This window comes from Geotrypetes seraphini, chromosome 1, assembly GCF_902459505.1.
Source record: "Geotrypetes seraphini chromosome 1, aGeoSer1.1, whole genome shotgun sequence".
NCBI classification, from domain to species: domain Eukaryota; kingdom Metazoa; phylum Chordata; class Amphibia; order Gymnophiona; family Dermophiidae; genus Geotrypetes; species Geotrypetes seraphini.
The window spans coordinates 534,392,996-534,415,626 of record NC_047084.1 but is presented as its reverse complement, the minus strand read 5'-3'; the positions used below and the strand labels follow the sequence as shown (position 1 = coordinate 534,415,626).

Below are 22,631 nucleotides of genomic sequence, written 5' to 3'. Positions count from 1 at the left end.
GGGTTGACTCTCTAATGTTATTTCTGCAACTCAAGCCAGCCCCACTGGTGATGCAGTGGAAGAAGTATTTATAAACCCTGGGAAAGGGGGCTTCCAGCCCAGAGAGATACAGGCCAAACATGAAAAGCAAGAAGAAGCTGGCAAGAACTGTCCCAGTGTTGCTTTGGCTAGATTAAAAGCAGGGCAAAAAAGGAAATGTCAAGAAGTTCACAGAATCAGAGCACACCAAAAACAAGTTTAATTTAATCTTTAGACTCAGATCAGGAACGTGTGTAAGCTGGTGAAAAACAAGCAGATTGTGCTTCCCAGTCAGTAAACACAGAAACATGACAGCAGATAAAGACCAAATGGTCCATCCGGTCTGCCCATCTGCAGCATCCACTATCTCCTCTGTCTCTACCACCTCTACTGGGAGACTATTCTACGCATCTACCACCCTTTCTGTTAAAAAAAAAAAAAAAGGTATTTCCTTACATTACTCCTTAGCCTATCACCTCTTAACTTCATCCCATGCCTTCTTACTCGAGTTTCCTTTCAATTGAGACAGACTTGCCTCATGTCTATTTATGCCACATAGGTATTTAAATGTCTGTTATATTGCCCTGCTCCTGCCTTTTCTTGCTGGGCCATGAAACATTATCACCCCTGCCCCTGATGTCAGTGACTCCTCCTTGTCCCGTGGCAGCTACCTTCAATGGAATAAGCGAGCTAGTTGCTGAAGGTGCAACTGGTGAAGCGCTCAAAGAATAGAAGCATCTTACCGATGAAAACATCCGAGGTGGAGAATCCATTCAAGGTGGTTACGCTAGAAGCAATTTGGAATTTGCTTCAGAAATTATACCACCACATCAAAGACATATGGACAGGAAAAAGCTCTGGGTGGAAAAGTGGACAATTTCATTAAAACTTTTGAACGGAATCAGAGTTCTCCCCAGAAATTTTTTCCAGCCGGGTGGCATGAAAAAGTAGCCGGGTGGGGCGGGACGGGGAAATTTGGTGGTGGGGAAAATTAAGGGCTCCTTTTACTAAGCTGCAATAGCGTTTTTAGCGCGTGCAGAATTGCCACGCTACACGGCAAGAATTAACGCCAGCTCAATGCTGGCGCATCTAGCACGTGCGGCAATTCTGCGCAAGCTAAGCGTGCAGTAAAACTGCTATCGCAGCTTAGTAAAAGGAGCCCTAAACGTGTACTATTTGTATTAGTTAATTATTATTAGTTATTTTCCAATGCTCAATATGACTGCCTTTCTTAAGGTTTGACACTTGTTTCATAATTTTTTATTAAATTTAAGAAGTATCCAATTCTAGAAGTGAATAATTAGATATTTAACCTCTTTCAAATGCTATAGAGCACAGTTCTTCAACCGCCGGTCCACGGACCGGTGCCAGTTCGCAGAAAATTCCTGCCGGTCCGCGCAGGACCGGCGAGATCAATTTCTTCAATTTCCTGCCGGTCCGCGCAGGACCGGCAAGATCGAGGAGCTGTCACTCGCGCAGGGCCGGAGAGATAATAGAGAGCCTCACACTGTGCTTTCTTCCCTCCCAGCGGCTCTCCTTACATACGCAGCGATTCAAAAAGGAAGCCTTGGAGCTTTTGCTGAGTCGGGCCGCCTCTGATGATGCAACTTCCGCTTTCCTCAGAGGCGGTGCGACCCAACAAAGGACCCGAGGCTGCCTTACTGAATCACAGCGCTGGCAAGTAAGGAGAGTTGCTGGGAGGGGAGAAAGCTGCTGGGCATGGTGAAAAAAAAAAAAAGGGACAGCTGCTACTGGACCTGGATACGGAGAAGGAGAGATGCTGCTGGGAGAGGAGGAGGGAAAGGAGTCTGGGAAGCTGCTGGGTAAGGGGGAAAAAGGGACAGCTGCTACTGGATCTGGATAGGGAGAAGGAGAGATGCTGCTGGGAGGGGAGGAGGGAAAGGAGTATGGGTAGCTGCTGGGTAAGGGGGAAAAAGGGACAGCTGCTACTGGACCTGGAGAGGGAGAAGGAGAGATGCTGCTGGGAGGGGAGGAGGGAAAGGAGTCTGGGAAGCTGCTGGGTAAGGGGGGAAAAAGGGACAGCTGCTACTGGATCTGGACAGGGAGAAGGAGAGATGCTGCTGGGAGGGGAGGAGGGAAAGGAAAGGGAAGAGAGTTACTGCTGGACAGGGGGAGGAGGGAAGGGAGAAGAAAAAAAGAAGGAAACAGCTTGCAGGGAGATTAGAGGAGGGGAAGGGGAGAGACAGGAATGAGATGGGAAGGGGGGTCAGCAGAGAAATTGAGAGGGACAAAGATGCTAGATCTGGTGTAGGAGAGATAAAAATGAAGAGAGCAGTGAAGCTGGAGTGAATCGTGTAAAAAGGAGAGAGGGGCATAGAAAGAAGACAAATACTATATGGAAGAGGGAGAGGTTAGACAGTAGATGGAAGGGGCAGATGCTGGATTGAAGAGACAGAGAAGGCAGACACTGGAAGGAAGAGAGTGAAAAGAAGATGAAAGCAGAAACCAGAGACAACAAAAGGTAGAAACAAATAATTTTATTTCTATTTTGTGATTAGAATATATCAGATTTGAAATATATATCCAGTTAGAGACATAACTGGGGACTGCAGTATTCTGTTAGCATGATATTTCTATGAACTTGGCTTGTTCAGTTTTCTTGATAGTAGAGGGGATATATGTGAAGGGGAGGGAAGACAGGGGTTTTGTTGGTTCGTGCTCTGTATATTTGTATTTATAAAATTACAATTGATCAGAATATTGTTTCTTTTTATACTTTAATAACATATGTTCAATATAAAATCATAATTGCGGCTTGTGCAGATGGGATCAGATGGTTTGCGGGGACCGAGCTCGCGGAGATGGGGCGTAAACAGGGTTTTTAAATTTTAGTCCTAGTAGTTTGCCGGTCCACAAAATAATTATTTTATTTCTGCCGGTCCACGGGTGTAAAAAGGTTTAAGAACACTGGTATAGAGCAGCGTCTCTCAAACTTTTTTAACTCCGGCACACTAATGTTTTTTTGTGGCACACTAAATGCAGCAAATGTTTTTCATGGTTGGAAAAAATTTCTGGGGAGAACACTGTTGCCATTAGTTTTCAAGGTCCAATCACGTCAAAGAATGATGCTTATCTAGGCAGTTGTATAATAAAAAGAATGGAAAAGATAACATGAGAAGTGAAATTGTCATTAATCAGAGGGATACATACCCTGTAGGTCCTAAAAGCAGGCTTGTGGATTAGATATAAACTATGAAGGCAGTGGTGTACCTAGCATAGGTGACACCCGAGGCCCATCATTTTTTTGACACCCACCCCCATCTGTATGAAAAACATGATTTTTAGTAACAATCCACACATCACACAAGAGTGTACCTAGGAAAAGGCAGCATCTTACATACTGCAGTGAGCAGTACATCAATACACCCATTGTAAAACTAAACAAGCCAGACTAGTACAGATCAATCCTACATAGTCAATTCTAACAGAAAACCATGTCTTTCGAACCCACAGAACACAGAAAACATCTTCGCCTAGTATGGAATATGTCATCACAAACTAACCCCTCTCCCTTTTTTTTTTTTTTTTTTAATTATTTATTTATAAAATTTTATAATATTAGAAACATAGAAATAGACGGCAGATAAGGGCCACGGCCCATCTAGTCTGCCCACCCCAATGACCCTCCCCTACCTTTCTCTGTGAATAGATCCCACGTGTCTATCCCATTTGGCCTTAAAATCAGGCACGCTACTGGCCTCAATAACCTGAAGTGGAAGACTATTCCAGCGATCAACCACCCTTTCAGTGAAAAAGAATTTCCTGGTGTCCCCGTGCAGTTTCCCTCCCCTGATTTTCTACGGATGTTCCATTGTTCTACACAGTTTCCATTGTTGCCGCGGGACCCTTGAAAAAGAAGATATCTTCTTCCACCTTGATGCGGCCCATGAGATACTTGAATGTCTCGATCATGTCACCCCTCTTTCTGCGTTCCTCGAGTGAGTACAGCTGCAACTTATCCAGCCGTTCCTCGTATGGGAGATCCTTGAGTCCCGAGACCATCCGGGTGGCCATTCTCTGGACCGACTCCAGTCTCAGCACATCCTTACGATAATGCAGCCTCCAGAATTGCACACAGTATTCCAGTTGGGGCCTCACAATGGATCTATACTATGGCATAATGACTTCAGGCTTACGGCTGACGAAATTCCTGCGTATGCAACCTATGATTTGCCTTGCCTTGGATGAAGCTTGCTCCACTTGATTGGCAGTCTTCATGTTCTCACTGATGATCACCCCTAAGTCTCGTTCTGCTTCAGTTCTTGTTAGGATCTCACCATTAATGGTATAAGTCTTGCATGGATTTTGGCTGCCCAGGTGCATGACTTTGCATTTTTTGGCATTGAAGCTGAGTTGCCAGGACCTAGACCAGCGCTCCAGTAGGAGTAGGTCGTGCATCATGTTGTCAGACATTGAATTTATGTCTCTTGTGCTTTGCCCATTACATTGCTTAGTTTGGCATCATCGGCGAATAATGTTATTTTACCTCGCAGCCCTTCTGCCAAGTCTCTTATAAAGATGTTGAATAGGATCGGGCCCAGGACCGAGCCCTGCGGCACTCCACTGATTTCCTCCGTCATTTCGGAGGGGGTGCCGTTCACCACTACCCTCTGAAGCCTACCTCCAAGCCAGTTCCCAACTCATTTCGTCAATGTGTTGCCCAATCCTATAGAACTCATCTTGCTCAGCAACCTGCGTTGTTGTACGCTATCGAATGCTTTACTGAAGTCCAGGTATACGATGTCCAGGGACTCCCCAACATCCAGCTTCCTCGTCACCCAGTCAAAGAAGCTGATCAGGTTGGATTGGCAGGATCTCCCCTTAGTAAATCCATGTTGACGGGGATCCCGTAGATTCTCCTCGTTCAGGATTGTATCCAATTGGCGTTTGATTAGTTTCCATTAGTTTGCACACTATTGATGTGAGATTCACCGGTCTGTAGTTTGCAGTCTCCATCTTGGAGCCTTTCTTGTTGAGTGGAATGACGTTAGCCGTCTTCCAGTCCAACGGGACGTTACCCGTACTAAGGAAGATATTGAAGAGCGCGGATAGCGGTTCCGTCAAGACATCACACAACTGCCTGAGCACCCTGGGGTGTAGGTTGTCAGGCCCCATTGCCTTGTTAACCTTAAGCTTTGACAGCTCGCAGTAGACACCGCTGGGTGTAAACTCGAAATTACTAAACGGATCATCTGCGTCATTGTCTGTAGCTGAGGGCCGAGTCCTGGCACCTCGCGGGTGAAGACTGAGCAGAAGTATTCATTTAACAGTTGGGTTTTTTCCGAGTCCGCTTCTACATAGTCTCCGTCTGGTTTCCTAAGACGTACTATCCCGCCTGAGTTCTTATTTCTGTCACTGATATACCTGAAGAAGGATTTATCTCCTTTCTGGATGTTCTTCGCTAGAGACTCCTCCATGCGGAATTTGGCCTCCCTATCTGCTGTTTTGACGGCTTTTGACTTGGCCAGATAGACTTCCCTAGAGTAGAGAATGACACGGTGGCGGTTTACCCGCGGCCACCGCATTTTAGCCGCGGGTCACCCGCCGAAACGGGGAACGAAAACTAGCAGACGCTGCGGCGACGGGGACAAGGCCATTCACCGCCCGTGGGGCGGTGAATGGTCTTGTCCCCGCAGTGAGGCATGAAGGATCGCGCGGTCACCGCAGCCCACACCCGCCTGCTCAATCGATCCTACTGTTTAGCCAACTCTCTCCCTTCTCCTCACCTTAGTTTGTAGGTTTTCTTTTTCGGCGACCCGCACACCCGCTGCTGCTCAGTTTCGATCTTCTGCTCTGACGCAACCGGAAACAGGAAGTTGCAGCAGAGCAGAAGATTGAACACTGAGCAGCCGCGCGTGCGCGGCTCTTTGGGAAAGCGTACATGTCGCCGAAAAACAAAACCTACAAACTAAGGTGAGGAGAAGGGAGAGAGCTGGCTAAACAGTAGGATCGATTGGGCAGGCGAGTGGTGGCTGCGGGGACCATGCGATCGCTCATGTTCCCGGCTCAAATTGGAAGGAGGGAGTGAAAGGGAAAAGGATTCTGGGCCAAGGGGATGAAGACGGAAAGAAAAACCCACAGCAGGAAAGAAAGGGAAGGACAGGCAGGTGAGCCAGATGCTAGAAGCAGGGGGGGGGGAAGAAAGAGGGAAAAAATCTAGATGGGGTTGAAAAGAAGAGACACACTGGAATGGAAGAGGAAGATAGGGGAAATCTGGACACAGGAAGGTAACAGAAAGAGGGGAAATTATGTGCATGGGGCATAGGGACAGAGACATAAAGGGGACATGCCATGGGGATGGTATATGGACACAGGGGGGGGGGGGCAATGACAGATACATAGGGGAGATATTAGAAATGGGGAAAATAGGAGCACAGAAGCGAGATGGTTTGTGGGGATGAGACAGGGACCGAGCTTGCAGGCTCCAGTGGCTTGCACAAATTACATTGTAACATGCCATGAAAATAAGAGGGAGGAAGGTAGATAGATAGGCCACGCGAGAGGAGCTGAAGGGTAGTAGAAAGGAACAGATGGTAAAGGAGGAAGGGAAGGGTGGTGGTGGAAAGGAATAGGACAGACATTGAAGGAGGGTGGAGAGGAACAGACCCCGAAGGGAAATGTGGAAGACAGAGAGGGAAGAAGACAGATGCCAGACTATGGGGGAGCGGAGGGAAGAAGATGGGTGCTAGACCAATTGGGGGGGGGGGGGTGAAGGGAGAGGCACAGTAACAGCAAATGGAAGACGCAGAGAGAAGACACACAGTGGATGGAAGGAATTGAATGAGAAGATGTGGAAAGCAGAAACCAGACAACAAAGGTAGAAAAAAAAATTATATTTATTTATTTATTTTTTGCTTTAGGATAAAATAGTATATTAGTTGTGTTGATAAAAATTTATAAACAAAGCCCTGCCAGCTGAACATCTCTTTCTCTAGTTCAGCAGCAGGAACTTTGATTTATAAGAAAGGAATAAGCTAAATATTGCAGTACTAAGGCTTATATGGATGCAGCGGGGACGGTGACGGGGCGGTGAATGGGATGGCAGTGGCGGTGACGGGGCGGTGAAAGGGATGGCAGTGACGGTGACGGGGCAGTGAAAGGGATGGCGGTGACGGGGCGGTGCAGAGGATGGTGGGCCGGTGACGGGGACAGATTTTTTTCCCCGTGTCATTCTCTACCCTAGAGTCCTGTTTCCCTGGTTGTTTGTAAGAGATGAATGCTTTTTTCTTCTCCTTGATGAGGTCCGAAATCTCCGCAGAGAACCACTGTGGCTTATTGTTCCTTCGCCGTTTACTTACTGATTTAACATAGCGGTTTGTTGCTTCTTGTATGGTGGCTTTCAAAGTCGACCACATTTCTTCCACGTTATCGGCTTCTGCTTGGCTTTGTAGCGCCTGGTGAACGAAGTCTCCCATTTCTTTGAAGTTTGTGTCCTTGAATTTGAGGACCTTGGTCAGTGTGGTAGATTTAGTGAAACCTTTCCTGAGATTGAACCATACCATGTTGTGGTCACTGAAGGCCAATGTGTCGCCCACCGAGACCTCTGTGACACTTTCTCCATTGGTAAGTATCAGGTCCAGCATTGCCTGATCCCTTGTTGGTTCCAACACCAGTTGCCTCAGTATTGCTCCCTTCATAGAGTTTAATAGCCTCCTGCTGTTGCCGGAAGCAGAGGAAAGCGTGTCCCAATCCACATCAGGCATGTTGAAGTCACCTAACAATACTGTGTCCCCACGCAAGGTGATATTCTCTATATCTCCGATTAATTCCATATCTAGGTCATCCTGTTGTCTTGGGGGTCTGTATATTATGCCAAGATACAGGCATTTGTCCTTCCCTCTGGCTAAATTTACCCAAAGGTATTCCCCAGTGTAGTGGACATCTGTGATTCTGGTGACCTTAATGTCATCTTTAGTATATAATGCTACACCTCCTCCCATTTTGCCCTCCCTGTCCCGGCGAAGCATGTTGTAACCCGGTATGACCATGTCCCACTCGTGGGAATCCGTGAGCCAGGTCTCAGATATCGCCACCACATCCAGGTCGGCATTCCTCATTTCTGTTTCTAATTCCAGGATCTTGTTTCCCAGACTGTGAGCGTTTACGTACATAGCCCTCCATGTTGTATGTTTGTTATGTCTCAGTGGGGATGTTCCCGCTTGAGCTACTTGGACACCTTTAGCATTATTCGCATGTTTTGTACTTTCCCTAGACCCAGAGTTACAATGTGCACCTATCCCGGACCATCTTGTTCAGCAAAGTGCAGTCAAAAACAAATAAACTGAGTTCCCAAAATTGAAATACACAGTTAAATTTAAAAATAAAATTACATAAAATAATATAAACTGATTTGATTGCACACTAGTCCTCAATAATTGGATCCAAGATTTAAAGAGTAGAACAAAATAAGTCAAACTGAATTATCAAGAAAGCCATGTCTACTACAGTACAGAGAGCTAACCTTCCTTAGGCGCAGCTATTCCTTTCTCAAGACGTTACATCGAGAGAAAACTTATCAAATAAGATGGTTCTGTAAAAATATACTTCAAAGATAAGTATCTAACTACACATTTACATGGATATCTCAAAAAGAAAATACCCCCTATTTGAGTCACTCCAGGTTTCAGAAATAGAAATTCTTTTCTTCTCTTTTGAGTCTCTCTAGAGACATCAGGAAATATCTGAATATGATGTCCCAGGAAGTCCTTGGATCTATTTTTAAAGAAAAGTTTCAATATCCAATCCTTGTCTGGAGCCAAGGCCACAGACAACAAGAGAGTGGCTGGAACAGCCCCAATGGTCTATCCCGGGATTCCTCAACTTTTTCTTCTTCTAACTACAGGAAACACACACATACAGTCTTAGAGTCGGGATGGAGGCGCTGCTCCGAGTCACTAGCTCCGAGTCACTTTTTATTATGCTTCTAAACTAATGACATCATAGTAGCTCCTTCATTTACACATCTCATAATTGGTGGGTACAAAGGTACATGCTTTTACATTGGTGGATACAAAGAAAGGTACATGCTTATACATCGTGATCACCCTCCCTTTACCTCGTGATCATCCGCCAACTCAGCACTTAGACAAGGGCCTGATTAACATGTGGACAGAGCCTGAGTCTTTGCACATATGCAATGCCTATCAGATGATGTCCTTTCCAAATAAGGACAGCTCAAATAAGATAAGCATGTGACAGTCCAAAGGTTATAATGCATGCTCCTTAAACTCTCTTGATTAGCCTTAACTCAGGGCCTGCTCAGGCAAAGTCTGATTGTTGCCCATATAAGGAATAAGGGATAAGAGTAAACTTGTGTCAGGTTAATATGCGACGAGAGTCTTGGTCTTGTGTCAAAAGGGGAGGGGAACTGCCTCAGCAGTCTGTCACGAGGTGCTACGTAGGAGAAGGGATGAGGAATGATTCAGTATTCATACACAAGGGCGAAAGGTCAGTGGGCTGAGCTTGCCTTGTATTAGAACATATGAGCTTGCCTTGTATTAGAACATATCAGACCTCCATCCCTACAACACCTGTTCAACATCTCCAGCCTTTCCAATTCTTTTCCGTTTTCTGGTAGGATTGGCTGTTGTTTTGCCAGTCTTTCAATATGGCTTGCTTTTTTTTTTTTTTGTAAATCTGAGAAATCTGGCTAGGATGAATGCTGTAATGTTTTGCAATAGAGACCTGACTCTCCCATTAGTCAAGCCTCTTTAAGACATCAATACATTCAGCCAAAGACAATGACTTTTGTCCAGCATGGTGGACACGTTCAGCCAAAGACAAAGATCTTTGTCCACGCGATGCCATGGTGCAGTTCCGAAAGTTCGAACACCTGGCCAGGCCTAGACTGCTGATCTGAAACAAGTGGCTCATCCACATGAGAACGTGATTGCTTTTAACCAGAGTGAACTTAACGTGAACGAATAGAGGTGGGACCTATAATATCAGTGCGCATAAGTGGATTGTGTGCTTATCAGAATTGTAATTATCCAGAGTTTATGTCCATTGACTTTAACATTAAAAAAAACCGGGACCATGGTAGTAGACTGCGGATAACCAAAGCGTGCGCTTAACTGACGTGCACTTAGGTGGAGTCGACTGTACAAATTTTCAGCGTGGAGATTGAGACCAAAGATGCAGCAAGGTCTGGGGGGCCTCAAACAATGTCAACTCCTGAAATTGTTGACAATGTCCATGACCTGATTTTGGCAGATCAGCAAATATTGGCTAAAACAATTGCTGAGACACTACAGATCTCCAGGGAACGTGTCAGGTGCATAATCCATGAGCAGCTGGGTATGCAGAATCTGTCAGCCAAGTGGGTGCCCAAATGTTTGAATGCCAACGAGAAATGGCATTGAGTGGATACTTCCATTTTAATTTCCCAAGCCTTAAAAAGAGTTTGAAAGGGTGACAATTTTTGAGTGATTCAGAGATGATTGCAGAAGCGGAGCAGTATTTCAGTGACCAGACATCAGAGTATTTTTTGGAAGGGTTACAGAAACTTCAGACACAATGACCTGGATATGGAAATAATCGGAGATATAGAAAATATCACCTTGCGTGGGGACACAGTATTGTTAGGTGACTTCAACATGCCTGATGTGGATTGGGTTACACTTACCTCTGCTTCCGACAGCAGCAGGAGGCTATTAAACTCTATGAAGGGAGCAAGACTCAGGCAACTGGTGTTGGAACCAACAAGGGATCAGGCAATACTGGACCTGATACTTACCAATGAAGAAAGTGTCACAGAGGTCTCGGTGGGCGACACATTGGCCTCCAGTGACCACAACATGGTATGGTTCAATCTCAGGAAAGGTTTCACTAAATCTACCACACTGACCAAGGTTCTCAAATTCAAGGACACAAATTTCAAAGAAATGGGAGACTTCGTTCACCAGGCGCTACAAAGCCAAGCAGAAACTGATAACGTGGAAGAAATGTGGTTGACTTTGAAAGCAAACATACAAGAAGCAACAAACCGCTATGTTAAATCAGTAAGTAAACGGCAAAGGAACAATAAGCCACAGTGGTTTACTGCGGAGATCTCAGACCTCATCAAGGAGAAGAAAAAAAGCATTCATTTCTTACAAACAATCGGGGAAGCAGGACTCTAGAGCAGATTACCTGATCAAATCAAAAGCCGTCAAAACAGCAGTCAGGGAGACTAAATTCCACATGGAGGAGTCTCTGGCAAAGAACATCCAGAAGGGAGATAAATCCTTCTTCAGGTATATCAGTGATAGAAGAAAATACTCGGGCGGGATTGTACGTCTTAGGAATCCAGACGGAGACTATGTGGAAAAGGATTCGGAAAAAGCCCAACTATTAAATGAATACTTCTGCTCAGTTTTCACCCGAGAAGCGCCGGGGCTCGGCCCTCAGCTACAGACAAGGTTTGGCTCAGTTGACCCGTTTAGTAACTTTGAGTTTACGCCCAGCAGTGTCTACGGTGAGCTGTCAAAGCTCAAGGTTAACAAAGCAATGGGGCCGGACAACTTGCACCCCAGGGTGCTTAGGGAGCTGAGTGATGTCTTGGCGGAGCCACTGTCCGCGCTCTTCAATCTCTCCCTTAGTACAGGCAGCGTCCCGTTGGACTGGAGGACGGCTAACGTCATTCCACTCCACAAGAAAGGCTCAAAGATGGAGACAGCAAACTACAGACCAGTGAGTCTAACATCGATAAGTGAGCAAACTAATGGAAACTCTAATCAAACACCAATTGGATAAGATCCTGGATGAGGAGAATCTTCGGGATCCCCGACAACATGGATTTACCGTACTAAGGGGAGATCATGCCAATCCAACCTGATCAGCTTCTTTGATTGGGTGATGGGGAAGCTGGATATTGGGGAGTCCCTGGACATCGTGTACCTGGACTTTAGCAAAGCATTCGATAGCGTACCACACCGCAGATTGCTGAGCAAGATGAGTTCTATAGGATTAGGTGACACATTAACGAAATGGGTTGGGAACTGGCTTGGAGGTAGGCTTCAAAGGGTGGTGGTGAACGGCACCCCCTCCGAAATGACGGAGGTGATCAGTGGAGTGCCACAGGGCTCAGTCTTGGGCCCAATCCTATTCAACATCTTTATAAGGGACTTGGCAGAAGGGCTTCGAGGTAAAATAACATTATTCGCCGATGTAAGTAATGTAGTGGGCAAATGCACAACGGACGAAGATTCAATGCCCGACAACATGATGCACGACCTACTCCTACTGGAGCGATGGTCTAGGACATGGCAACTCAACTTCAATGCCAAAAAATGCAAAGTTATGCACCTGGGCAGCCAAAATCCATGCAAGTCTTATACCCTTAATGGCGAGATCCTAGCAAAAACGGTAGCAGAACGAGACTTGGGGGTAATCGTCAGTGAGGATATGAAGTCTGCCAATCAAGTGGAGCAGGCTTCGTCCAAGGCAAGACAAATCATGGGCTGCATACGAAGGGGTTTCGTCAGTCGTAAGGCGGAAGTCATTATGCCATTGTATAGATCCATGGTGAGGAATACTGGAATACTGTGTGCAATTCTGGAGGCCGCATTATCGCAAGGATGTGCTGAGACTGGAGTCGGTGCAGAGAATGGCCACCCAGATGGTCTCGGGACTCAAGGATCTTCCATACGAAGAACGGCTTGACAAATTAGAGCTGTACTCGCTCGAGGAGCGCAGAGAGAGGGGAGACATGATCGAGACGTTCAAGTATCTTACGGGCCGCATCAAGGCGGAGGAAGATATCTTCTTTTTCAAGGGTCCCACGACAACAAGAGGGCATCCGTGGAAAATCAGGGGCAGGAAACTACGAGGTAACACCAGGAAATTCTTTTTCACTGAAAGAGTGGTTGATCGCTAGAATAGTCTTCCACTACAGGTGATTGAGGCCAGCAGCGTGCCTGATTTTAAGGCCAAATGGGATCGGCACATGGGATCTATTCACAGGGCAAAGGTAGGGGAAGGACATTAGGGTGGGCAGACTGGATGGGCCGTGGCCCTTATCTGCCGTCTATTTCTATGTTTCAATGTGCCAAGTGTATTGAACTTAGGGGTGAATATGTGGAATAACTTGTAAGATTCATGGCTCTACATCATTCTCTTTTTGGTTGAGCTGGGAATTTTCAGCACACTCTTGTAAAAATGTCAATCTTCTCTGTCCATAGCAGCATCACTCCCTCCCCCCATCAGAAAGAATTCTCTCAGATAATGGATATATTTGATTAACTGGCACTGCCTATTCTCCCATGCATGCAGGATAACAGGGCTTTTACAGTTATTTGTTTTATTTATATTCCACCTTTATCAAGGTGGAGCACAAAGCAACATATACAACAGAATTACGAACAAACAGCTAAAAAAATATTTTTTTTAAAAATTCACAATACATAATCAAACCATTAAATCCTACCAGAACCGAGTTATTACATATTCTGTTCCACGCTAAACACCAATGAAATCAACCACAGCATGAGTCTGGAAGACAAATACTCATTCTCCATACTTCATGAGACAAAACAAATATTATCTCAATAGTTTTTTAAAATCCCCCACCACTTTAGTGAAGTACAGTCTTAAATATGTACTCTCTCCTCTTACCCTCCTGTAAACACTTCTCACTGAACTTCCAGATTTGTATTTACATAGAAACGTGATGGTAGATAAAGGCCAAATGGCCCATCTAGTCTGCCCATCCACAGTATCCACTATCTCCTCCTCTTCCTATGCGATTCTATGTGCTTTCCCCCTGCTTTCTAATAGATGAAATGCTGGTGCTTCAGGTTCTGACAAGGCTGTTTTATTTTCTCTTGACATGGCCTCTCAAAGATGCAGAATACCAACGTGGCACTAAACACATGTAAAGAAACAGAGCCCTTAAAAAAAATGTGTTTTGTATTTTCTCTGCTGCCTCTTGCACCCTCTAATTAGGTTTTCCTGGTCAGCAACCTCAGAACTACAGCTTACCTGACACAGTACAGTAGCAGTGCCAACAAGCCACATGTTCTCTAACAACAATTGTGTATTTCAATATGCATCATCACTAAAAACCCTCTTAATTTCTGCCACATTAAAATATGTTTCAAGCTGGGGAAGTAAGGGCTGAAGGGAGACATGATAGAAATCTTTAAAATAATAAGTGGGGTAGAATGGGTAAGTGCATGTCAGCTGTCAACTCTTGCAGAAAGCACAGAGTAAGGGACAAACAATGAAATTAGTAAGCAATGCATCTAAAACAATTTTTTTTAAAAAAATATACATTGCATAATTAAGTTCTGAAATTTGTTGCCAGAAGATATAATGAAAAGTAGTTAATGTAGCTGGGTTTAAACAAAGTTTGGGTGCGTTTCTGGGGAGAGTCCATAAACCACTTGGAGGAATTCGTGCTAATTTCCTAAGATAAGGTTCTTGCTATATTTGGGGATCTTGTCATATATTTTTGACCTAGATTGGTCACTGCTAGCAACAGGATATATGGCTGGATGGACTTTGGTCCAATTCAGTGTGGCAATTCTTACATTAATAAAATAAATTCAAGCAAAATTATGCTGCAATGTCTTCATGAAATTATTCAGTCAACAATAAACCATCAATCACTCAACACTAATAATTTTATATTATATAAAACAAAGAAAGCAAGCTGTACTAGAACTAACCTTGGATGGATTAAATGGCATTCCCAGATACGAAGAGCCCCGGAACCCGCAGCGATTTAAATTTGAATCTGGGGAAAATAAAGTTAAAAAATAAAATAAATTGAAACTTCTTCAAAGTGTATTGCTCCTGCATCACCAAAAAAAAATAAAAAAAAATCAAAGTGAAATCAATCTGCAAGATACACAGAAGGTGGCTAAACATGACAGATGTATCTTTCCTTAGTCTAAAAACTACATTAATAAATTGCAATTGGTGAGATTCTGCGCCAAAAATTTGAAAATTTTGCAAAGTTTATTTGTAGTGTTTTCCATAGAATTCCCCCATCATAAGGCCTGAAATTCCTTCCAGTCTTTTTCTCTCTCATTCCAACTGCAGTTCTGTATCCCTCTAAATCCCACCCCTTTCAACAGCAGTAATTTGCATAATTATTGATTACCTCATCTTCATGGTATCTTTTTAATGTAATTCTGCAGTAGAAGCCACACAACTCTAGCACATGGCTTTCTGTATCAGCTCCTCTGTGTACAGATAACACAAGAGAAGATGTTCTATATAGTACAATTCAACAGCACCTAATTAATCTACATCTATAGTGCTGTGAGAGGTAAGTAGGAGAAATGCTAAAAAATGTAACACCAATACTATAGCCAGAAAAAAACTGGAACAAAAATGGAAGGAACATGGCATCTGTCATTGACTGTGAGCATGTGCCATCACAAATGCACTGCCTCCCCTCAAGGTGTATACCGGTCCAGTGGCACTTAGGATGAGCTCTTGCACTGAACCACTATAGATAGCAGGAGATCAGCAGATCCAGTACAATAGGTGACAGCTGGATCGTCCCATGTGGGCTAGAGGTAACAGTGGTAGGAGCACAGCAGCAGTAGGGAATGGATTAATATCAGCACAGGGGACACTGGGCCAAGCAAGCTGAAATGGGTTGGTGAGATGAGTGTTGGGGCTGTGCTGCAAATGTTTTGCAGTTATCTGCTAGTTTTCCTAATTCTCCTACTGTAAAAGTGTCTTACCACCATGTTGACAATTTTATTACTAGGCAACCACTTGTGTCCTACAATCTCATTCAAACGATTTTTCAGAAAGCTGATAAGAATCAACTGAAAAACTTTAAGCCTCGGTTTCTATCAGTTGCTCAGTTCTAGCTTTCAGCAGCCCATCAACAGTTTTGCCGTGGAAGGCAAGAGGAACCTAGCTTTCTATCATGTTATATGGAAACTGTAAATTACTACTGTGCAGAGTACAGAGCTCTGTAACAACTTATAAAAAAACAGCAAACTGCTCCGACCCTCAGGGGCCTTTTGACTGGATCTAGAAATTAGTGTTTGGAATTTACATTAAAAAGAATGAGGACTGTGGCTGGATCAGTGGCCTTTCCTTTAGTTTCTGGGACTTTATACTTAAAGTCTAGGATGGCATCCTAGCTCCTTTTATCATTTCTCTTAAAACTTGGTCCCAAATACTGTAATCACATTTACTGATATTAAAATTGCTGAAGGAAAACTCCTTAATTTGTAGCTAAATGCTGCTCAGCTATTTCAAAGTATGGAATGTATTTGAAAGGCAGTTGCCAGAAAAGCCTCGATGACTGAAGCTATTGCTTATGTTTCAAAATCTGTGCTAATCCAATTCTTTCCTATTGGTAGGCTATTCTCTAAACATGTTAAACAGCACCATCTAGTGTTTAATAGTATTAAAGAGTTTTCAACATACAAGCCATGAAATATTCTTTTCAGCGGCACAAACGATAGGTGGGATACTTACAACAGCAACAAAATATTTCCCGCTACAAGCCAATTCACAGCACCAAAGGAGTTAATATCGTTGGAAATTTCTCTTGAAGTTCCCTATCCTATGACCATCACTTTTTGACTGTTACTAAAGCTTATTCGCTCCAATTATTCTTTAATTTATCAGGCTGAGAGGCCCTAGTCCTCTGGCACATTAGAAGCTGCTGAAATCATCAAAAATGGACTTGTCAGGGGATTTAAGTGCCACTGAAGGCAGCAATGTCTAGGTGTTGTAGTATATTTTCTATTCAAAGCTTTATATTGTGGTAGGTCTCCTACACTGGTATTTACTAATCATCTCTGAGTTACTGCTTGATAAATGATTTTCTGAAGTTATAAATTTGAACCAGTTATTACTGTTCAAAGTTCAGTGGTATATATTTATTTTAAAATTTCTTACCCACTTAAACCTAAGCAGCTTACAAATACAGTCATAAACATCGAATAAACATACAAACAAAACATAATACAGTCAAACCTCAGTTTGCGAGTAACATGGTTTGCGAGTATTTTGCAAGACAAGCAAAACACTCCAGCAAACCTTAACTCAAAACAAGTGTTGACTCACTAAATGAACTCTCAGCTATGGTGGCCCAGGGGTGGGTACCTGCCTGTGGGTACCGCAGCCCCTTCAGCGGGGTGGCTTTCTTCCCTCGGGGTCCCCATGCGGCTGCCCTCCTGCTTCGGCCGATGCTTCTGCACATTGGCGCGCACATTGTCGGGGAGGCGGCCGGCTTGATTCGGGAGTTCAGAGGTCCTGTGCATGTTTCTGCAGGGTGGCGGCCGGCTTGAATCGGGAGGCGGACAATAGAGGCAGGCAGGTACCCACCCCTGGGCCACCATAGCAAACTTTGATTGTAGAACGAATCTTCTGAGTTTGCATTATGGCCTAAGGGAAACTTTGCTTTGATATACGAGTGCTTTGGCTTACGAGCATGCTTCTGGAACAAATTATGCTTGTAAACCAAGGTACCACTGTAGTCTCAATGTTCTCATAAAATGTTACTATTTTTCTATGAAAAGTCTTAAATTTTTGTATGTCCAAACATAATTTCAATGGTCCCTTCAAATTGTTCCATACGGATATCCCAATTAAAATTACAGTTCTTGTATTTTCATAATGTATGTGCATTGACTCATTTTCAGATAATCACATTGTTCCCTCTGACCTTAAAGATCTAGACAGCCAGTAGAGTTTTATCACTTGCGACAAATACCAAGGAAATTTTATAATGAATCACTTTAAAGAGAATACAAGGATTTTGAAAACAATGTGAAAATTTACAGGCAGCCAGTGAAGTTTTTCCAGGAGTGGCATAACGTGATCAAATTTACTTCCCCCACATCTCAAACGTGCCGCAGCATTTTGAAACGTCTGCAATGCTTTACATCTCGAAGATGCTATACCTAGATAGAGTGCATTGCAGCAATCTAGCCTTTAAATGATTTTAGTTTGTACCACCAGCCAAAAATCATAGGGTCTTCATTTCTGCCCATCAGCATGGCATCAGCTTGTGCCCTACCATCCAATTATTTACAACTTTCAAACAAGTTGATAACTTCATTTGTAATTCAATTATCCAATCATTCATTGGAAAAAAAGAACTGATCATCATTCGCATGGAAATGGCAGCTGACATTCAGTTGTTGAATCAATTCCCAAAAAAGCCATGTAGAGATTAAAGAGCAAGGCTGACAGTGCAGACCCTTGTGGAACACCCTTGGACACCCGCATTATTTTTGATACATGTCCATTACTCTTCACTATAATTGAACAATCTTGAAAATATGAAACAAACCAATTATATACCCCACCACCTATTCCCATCTTCATCAATATTTAAAGTACAATTTCAGTATCAACTGTATTGAATGCTGACGATATATCTAGGGATACCATACAAAATGTTTTGTTCTTATCTGTACCTTTTCTTATTTCATCTACAGTTGTCACTAACAATGATTCAACACTGGCCCATACAAAAGTCAAATTGGTGGCTATCTACAAAACTTTCCAATTGCTTTAAAACCGCTTTCTCGATGATTTTTCCAAGAAAAGGTAATATTGCTATATACCATAATTCCCTAATTTGCCATAACCTCCCCGATGTGCCCACAAATAACATAACATATAGAAAGACTAGCATATGACCAATCTTTTTGGCCCCTGTACCTTTGCAAATATTGCCTCTATCTAAAATCTTCAGATAGCTCTAGTTTAAAATGATAGCACATATGCACTGTATAATCTAAAAGAATAGCTGATATCAATGATCAGGACCCGGATATTATGGTAGCAAGTCTATCAAGGGGTGCTTAAATGCATGCATACTGAAGCAGCCTATTTCAGGTTTATTTAATTTAATTAGTTGTCTATCCTGTTTTCATCAAAGAGCTCAGAACGCGTTACAGATTGTGATTTGCCATAGTTACTCTTACAGCGCAAGTTTTTCCGATACAAGTTTTACCCTAACTTGATACATACAGTGGTACCTTGGATTACGAGCATAATCCGTTCCAGGAGCATGCTCGTAATCCAAAATGCTTGTTTATCAAAGCTAGTTTCCCCATAGGAAATAATGGAAACTCGCTTTGATGCGTTCTCCCCCCCCCCCCCAAGAACCGGCATTGCTCCCCTCGAAGGTCCCCCCTGTGATCCTGCCCCCCCCCCCGCCGCGATCTGGCACCCCCCTGCCACGATTGGGCACCCCCCCGCCGTTTCTTACCCTCATCTGGGCACCCCGAAGATCGGCCTCCTCGTCTGCTGGGCCTTGAGCATCTGAGCAAAGGCAAACAAATCTATCTGCGGCGTCCCCCATCAAGCAAACACCTGACGCAGAGTCGAGGAGTTGAGCGACCATTCGTGCGGCTGGAGAAGGCAACACAACCTGTCTGCCAGGCAGTTTTGCTCACCTTGGATGTAGACTGCTCGAAGGAAGATGTCGTGGCGTATCGCCCACTCCCAGAGCTGAAGAGCCTCCCGGCAAAGAGACAGGGAATCCGTACCTCCCCCCCCGCTTGTTCACTTAACACATCGCCACCTGGTTGTCCATGTGCACTAGGACCACGCGATCCTGAAGCAAATGCCGAAAGGCTACCAAAGCATTGTAAATGGCCCGAAGCTCCAGCAGGTTGATGTGGCAGCGACAGTCAGCACTCGACCAAGGACCCCGAGTCCAGAGGCTGTCGAGGTGAGCCTTCCAGGCATACGCGGAGGAGTCCATTGTTAGGATCTTCTGCGGCAGGGGCGCGGGAAAGAGAAAACCTCTGGAAAGATTGGAAGAGAGCATCCACCAGCAGAGCGAACGCTTCAAGGAGGGAGTCACCGCAATGTGCTGAGATGTGGGATCCCGGTCCTGTCTCCACTGGGACTGCAGGGTCCACTGAGGCACTCGGAGGTGAAGTCTGGTAAAAGGAGTCACAGAACAGAAGTTGCATCAGAGGAGAAGCTTCCACCCACACACACGTGACTGCAGGCAGGCAGGCTTGGCCGGCTTGAGCAACTTACTTTACTAACATGCCGCGAAGGGGAGGGAGATAGATACGGTAGGTAGGAAGGAGGGAGGTGACTACGCAAATTCCCTCCCTTAACTGTGGGGACAAGGCCATTCACTGCTCCACGGGGTAGTGGATGGCCTTGTCCCTGTGCCCACAGTGAGCACTCCCCTCCCCCACCCACAGTTTGGGCGGGCTAATCGTGGGTAACAGCCACTGTGTCATTCTCTAATTCTTATGTTGGTGACCTCTAGGTACCACAACAAGATCCTGCCTATGTCCAAGGACCCAACACCCAATTCTGCTCCCTCAAACCAGAGGAAGCAAAAGCAGGAAGGTGGTCTTCCTGATTCACATGGAAAGTGGAAACCACTTTGAGAAGAAAGCAAGGAGCAGTGTGCAGTATCACACAAGAATCTGTAATTTGCAGAAAAGGATCCTGGCAGGAAAGAGCCTGAAGCTCTGAAATTCTAGAGGCTGAAGTAATAGTCACCAGGAAGAACATCTTGATTGTGAGATCCATAAGTGCTGCCTGCTCTAGAGGCTCATATGGTGAACGAGCCAAAGAATGGAGAACCAGGTTAAGATTCCAAGTCGAACAGGGAAGTCACAACAGAAACCTAAGCTGCAAAGCGTCCTACAGAAAACGAGCCACATTTGGATGAGTTGCCAAGGCGCCCCTCATAGGAGGAGGGCCCATACACAAAAGACTGGCAATTTGCACATGGAGCGAAGCTACCGCTAGGCCCTTCTTTAGGCCATCCTGCAGGAACTCCAGGACCCGAGGAGCTGACAGAGCAGCTGGGTTCACCTGTTGCAGGCCACACCAGGTCTGATAACATCTTCAAGCCTTCGCATAGGCAGCCACGATTTTTTTTACTTTTGCTAAAAAACTGAAAAACTAAAACTTAGCTTTGTATACCGGGTCTTCAACCAAAATGGTGCTTGACTTGGTTAACAGAAACTAAAAGAAATATGGCAATCACAGCTGAAGAACAGCCCCGGTTAGTCAAGACCACGTGCTCAAGAGCCAATCTGTAAGATCAAAGTGGTTCAGATCCTACATTGCGATCGGACCCTGCATGAAGAGGCAAGAATGACAAAAGTAGCTGGAGCCCCCAATCCTGCTGAAGCTGAACCTAGTTGGCATATCACGGCCATCTCGGCCAATCGGGTGTGACCAGGATCACCGACCTCCATGGGCCACCATCTGTCTCAATAGATGTCCTATTATGGGCCATGGAGGGAAGACATACAGTAGACCTTCCCATGGCCAGGGCTGCACTAGCGTGACCACGTCTTCACTGCTGGCGACTGAAGAACCAATCTGCATTCTTTTTGGCCGGAGTCGCCATGAGATTGAATGTGGTTCGTCCCCACTGATGTACTATGCAATTGAACACTCTTTGAGACAGAGACCACTCTCTGGGATCCAAAGTCTGATGACTGAGAAAATCCGCTTGAACATTGTCCACTCCTGCCATGTGTGCTGCTGACAGCACCACATGTTGTCTCTCTGCCCACCAGAAGAGAAGTTGATCCTCCACACTCAGAGAGGGACTCCTTGTGCCTCCCCCCCCCCCACCCCTGCTGATTGACATAAGCCACCACCGTGGCATTGTCCAAGAAGACACAGACGGCTCAATGACGGAGACGGCTCTCGAAGTGGAGAAGAGTCAACCAAATTGCCCAAAGCTCCAAGCAATTGATGGACCACTTGCACTCTGGCCCTGAACAGGAATGTCATACACACCGCTTCTCAACCTTTGAGACTCGCATCTGTAGACAGAACCACCCAATCTGAGATCTGGCGTGAAAGGCCCCTGGATAGCGAGAGGAGTCAAAACCATCATGCAAGAGACAGTTCTGTGCCACAGTCATCCAAGGCAGGGGTACATGCAATGGGTCCCACTGGGGGTTCCAGCGCGAAAGCAGTGCACACTGCAGCGGACGCAGAAGGGCTCTGGCCCAAGGAATTACATCGATCGTTACCATCATGGTCCCCAGAAAAGAGAAGTTCCTACAGCCTGGCTTGTAGGAAGAAGAACTGATGTTCACAGGGACAGAGATGAGGTAAGAGGGGGAGAGGTTTAAGCCTCTAAAGTTTTGAGGCTTCCTACAAAGTCCTGGTGGGTAGAGGGAAAAAACCCACTGGCCCCAGAATAAAGTGGGATTGTACAAGAACAGTGCTTAGGCTGCTTATGTGTTTGCACGCAAATGCAGAGTTATAGAATTGCCCTATGTGTGTGTAAAGGGCATTGATTAGATTCTTTATTATTAAATTTCTAAGTAGGTTTGTCCAATATGGTATATTTGTTGTTCTCCTACAGATAAAAATTATCCAAAATTATTCAGAGTCAGATTTCAAAAGTTATACATCTTTTAGCTAAGGTAGGTAAATTCTTTTTAACAGACTCCAAAGTAGAGACGGACAGATTTCTAGCTTTATATCACAGGGACGTAAGAGAAACAAATGATCTTTGATGACTGAAGGGTAGAACAAAGAGCAGGCCAAACAGGTATAAGGAGCGAAAAAGAAATTTAACATGTGCCTGACATGGCCACCTTTCACCCGAGGTATGCGTTTAAGAGGCAAAACTGCAAATAAAATCATAATAACTAAATCAAGCCAACATTCATAAC

General features: G+C 44.7%; 1 protein-coding gene across 3 annotated transcripts in view; it reads right to left on the bottom strand.

The window, feature by feature from the left end:
- The window catches only part of PGGT1B (protein geranylgeranyltransferase type I subunit beta), an 85,197-nt gene that overhangs the window by 45,774 nt on the left and 16,792 nt on the right, over nt 1-22,631 (bottom strand). For all 3 annotated transcript variants that reach the window (XM_033929082.1, XM_033929080.1, XM_033929081.1), the window contains exon 3: nt 14,688-14,755. In XM_033929082.1, the coding sequence (XP_033784973.1) occupies nt 14,688-14,755 (68 nt within the window). The remainder of the gene's footprint in view (nt 1-14,687; nt 14,756-22,631) is intronic.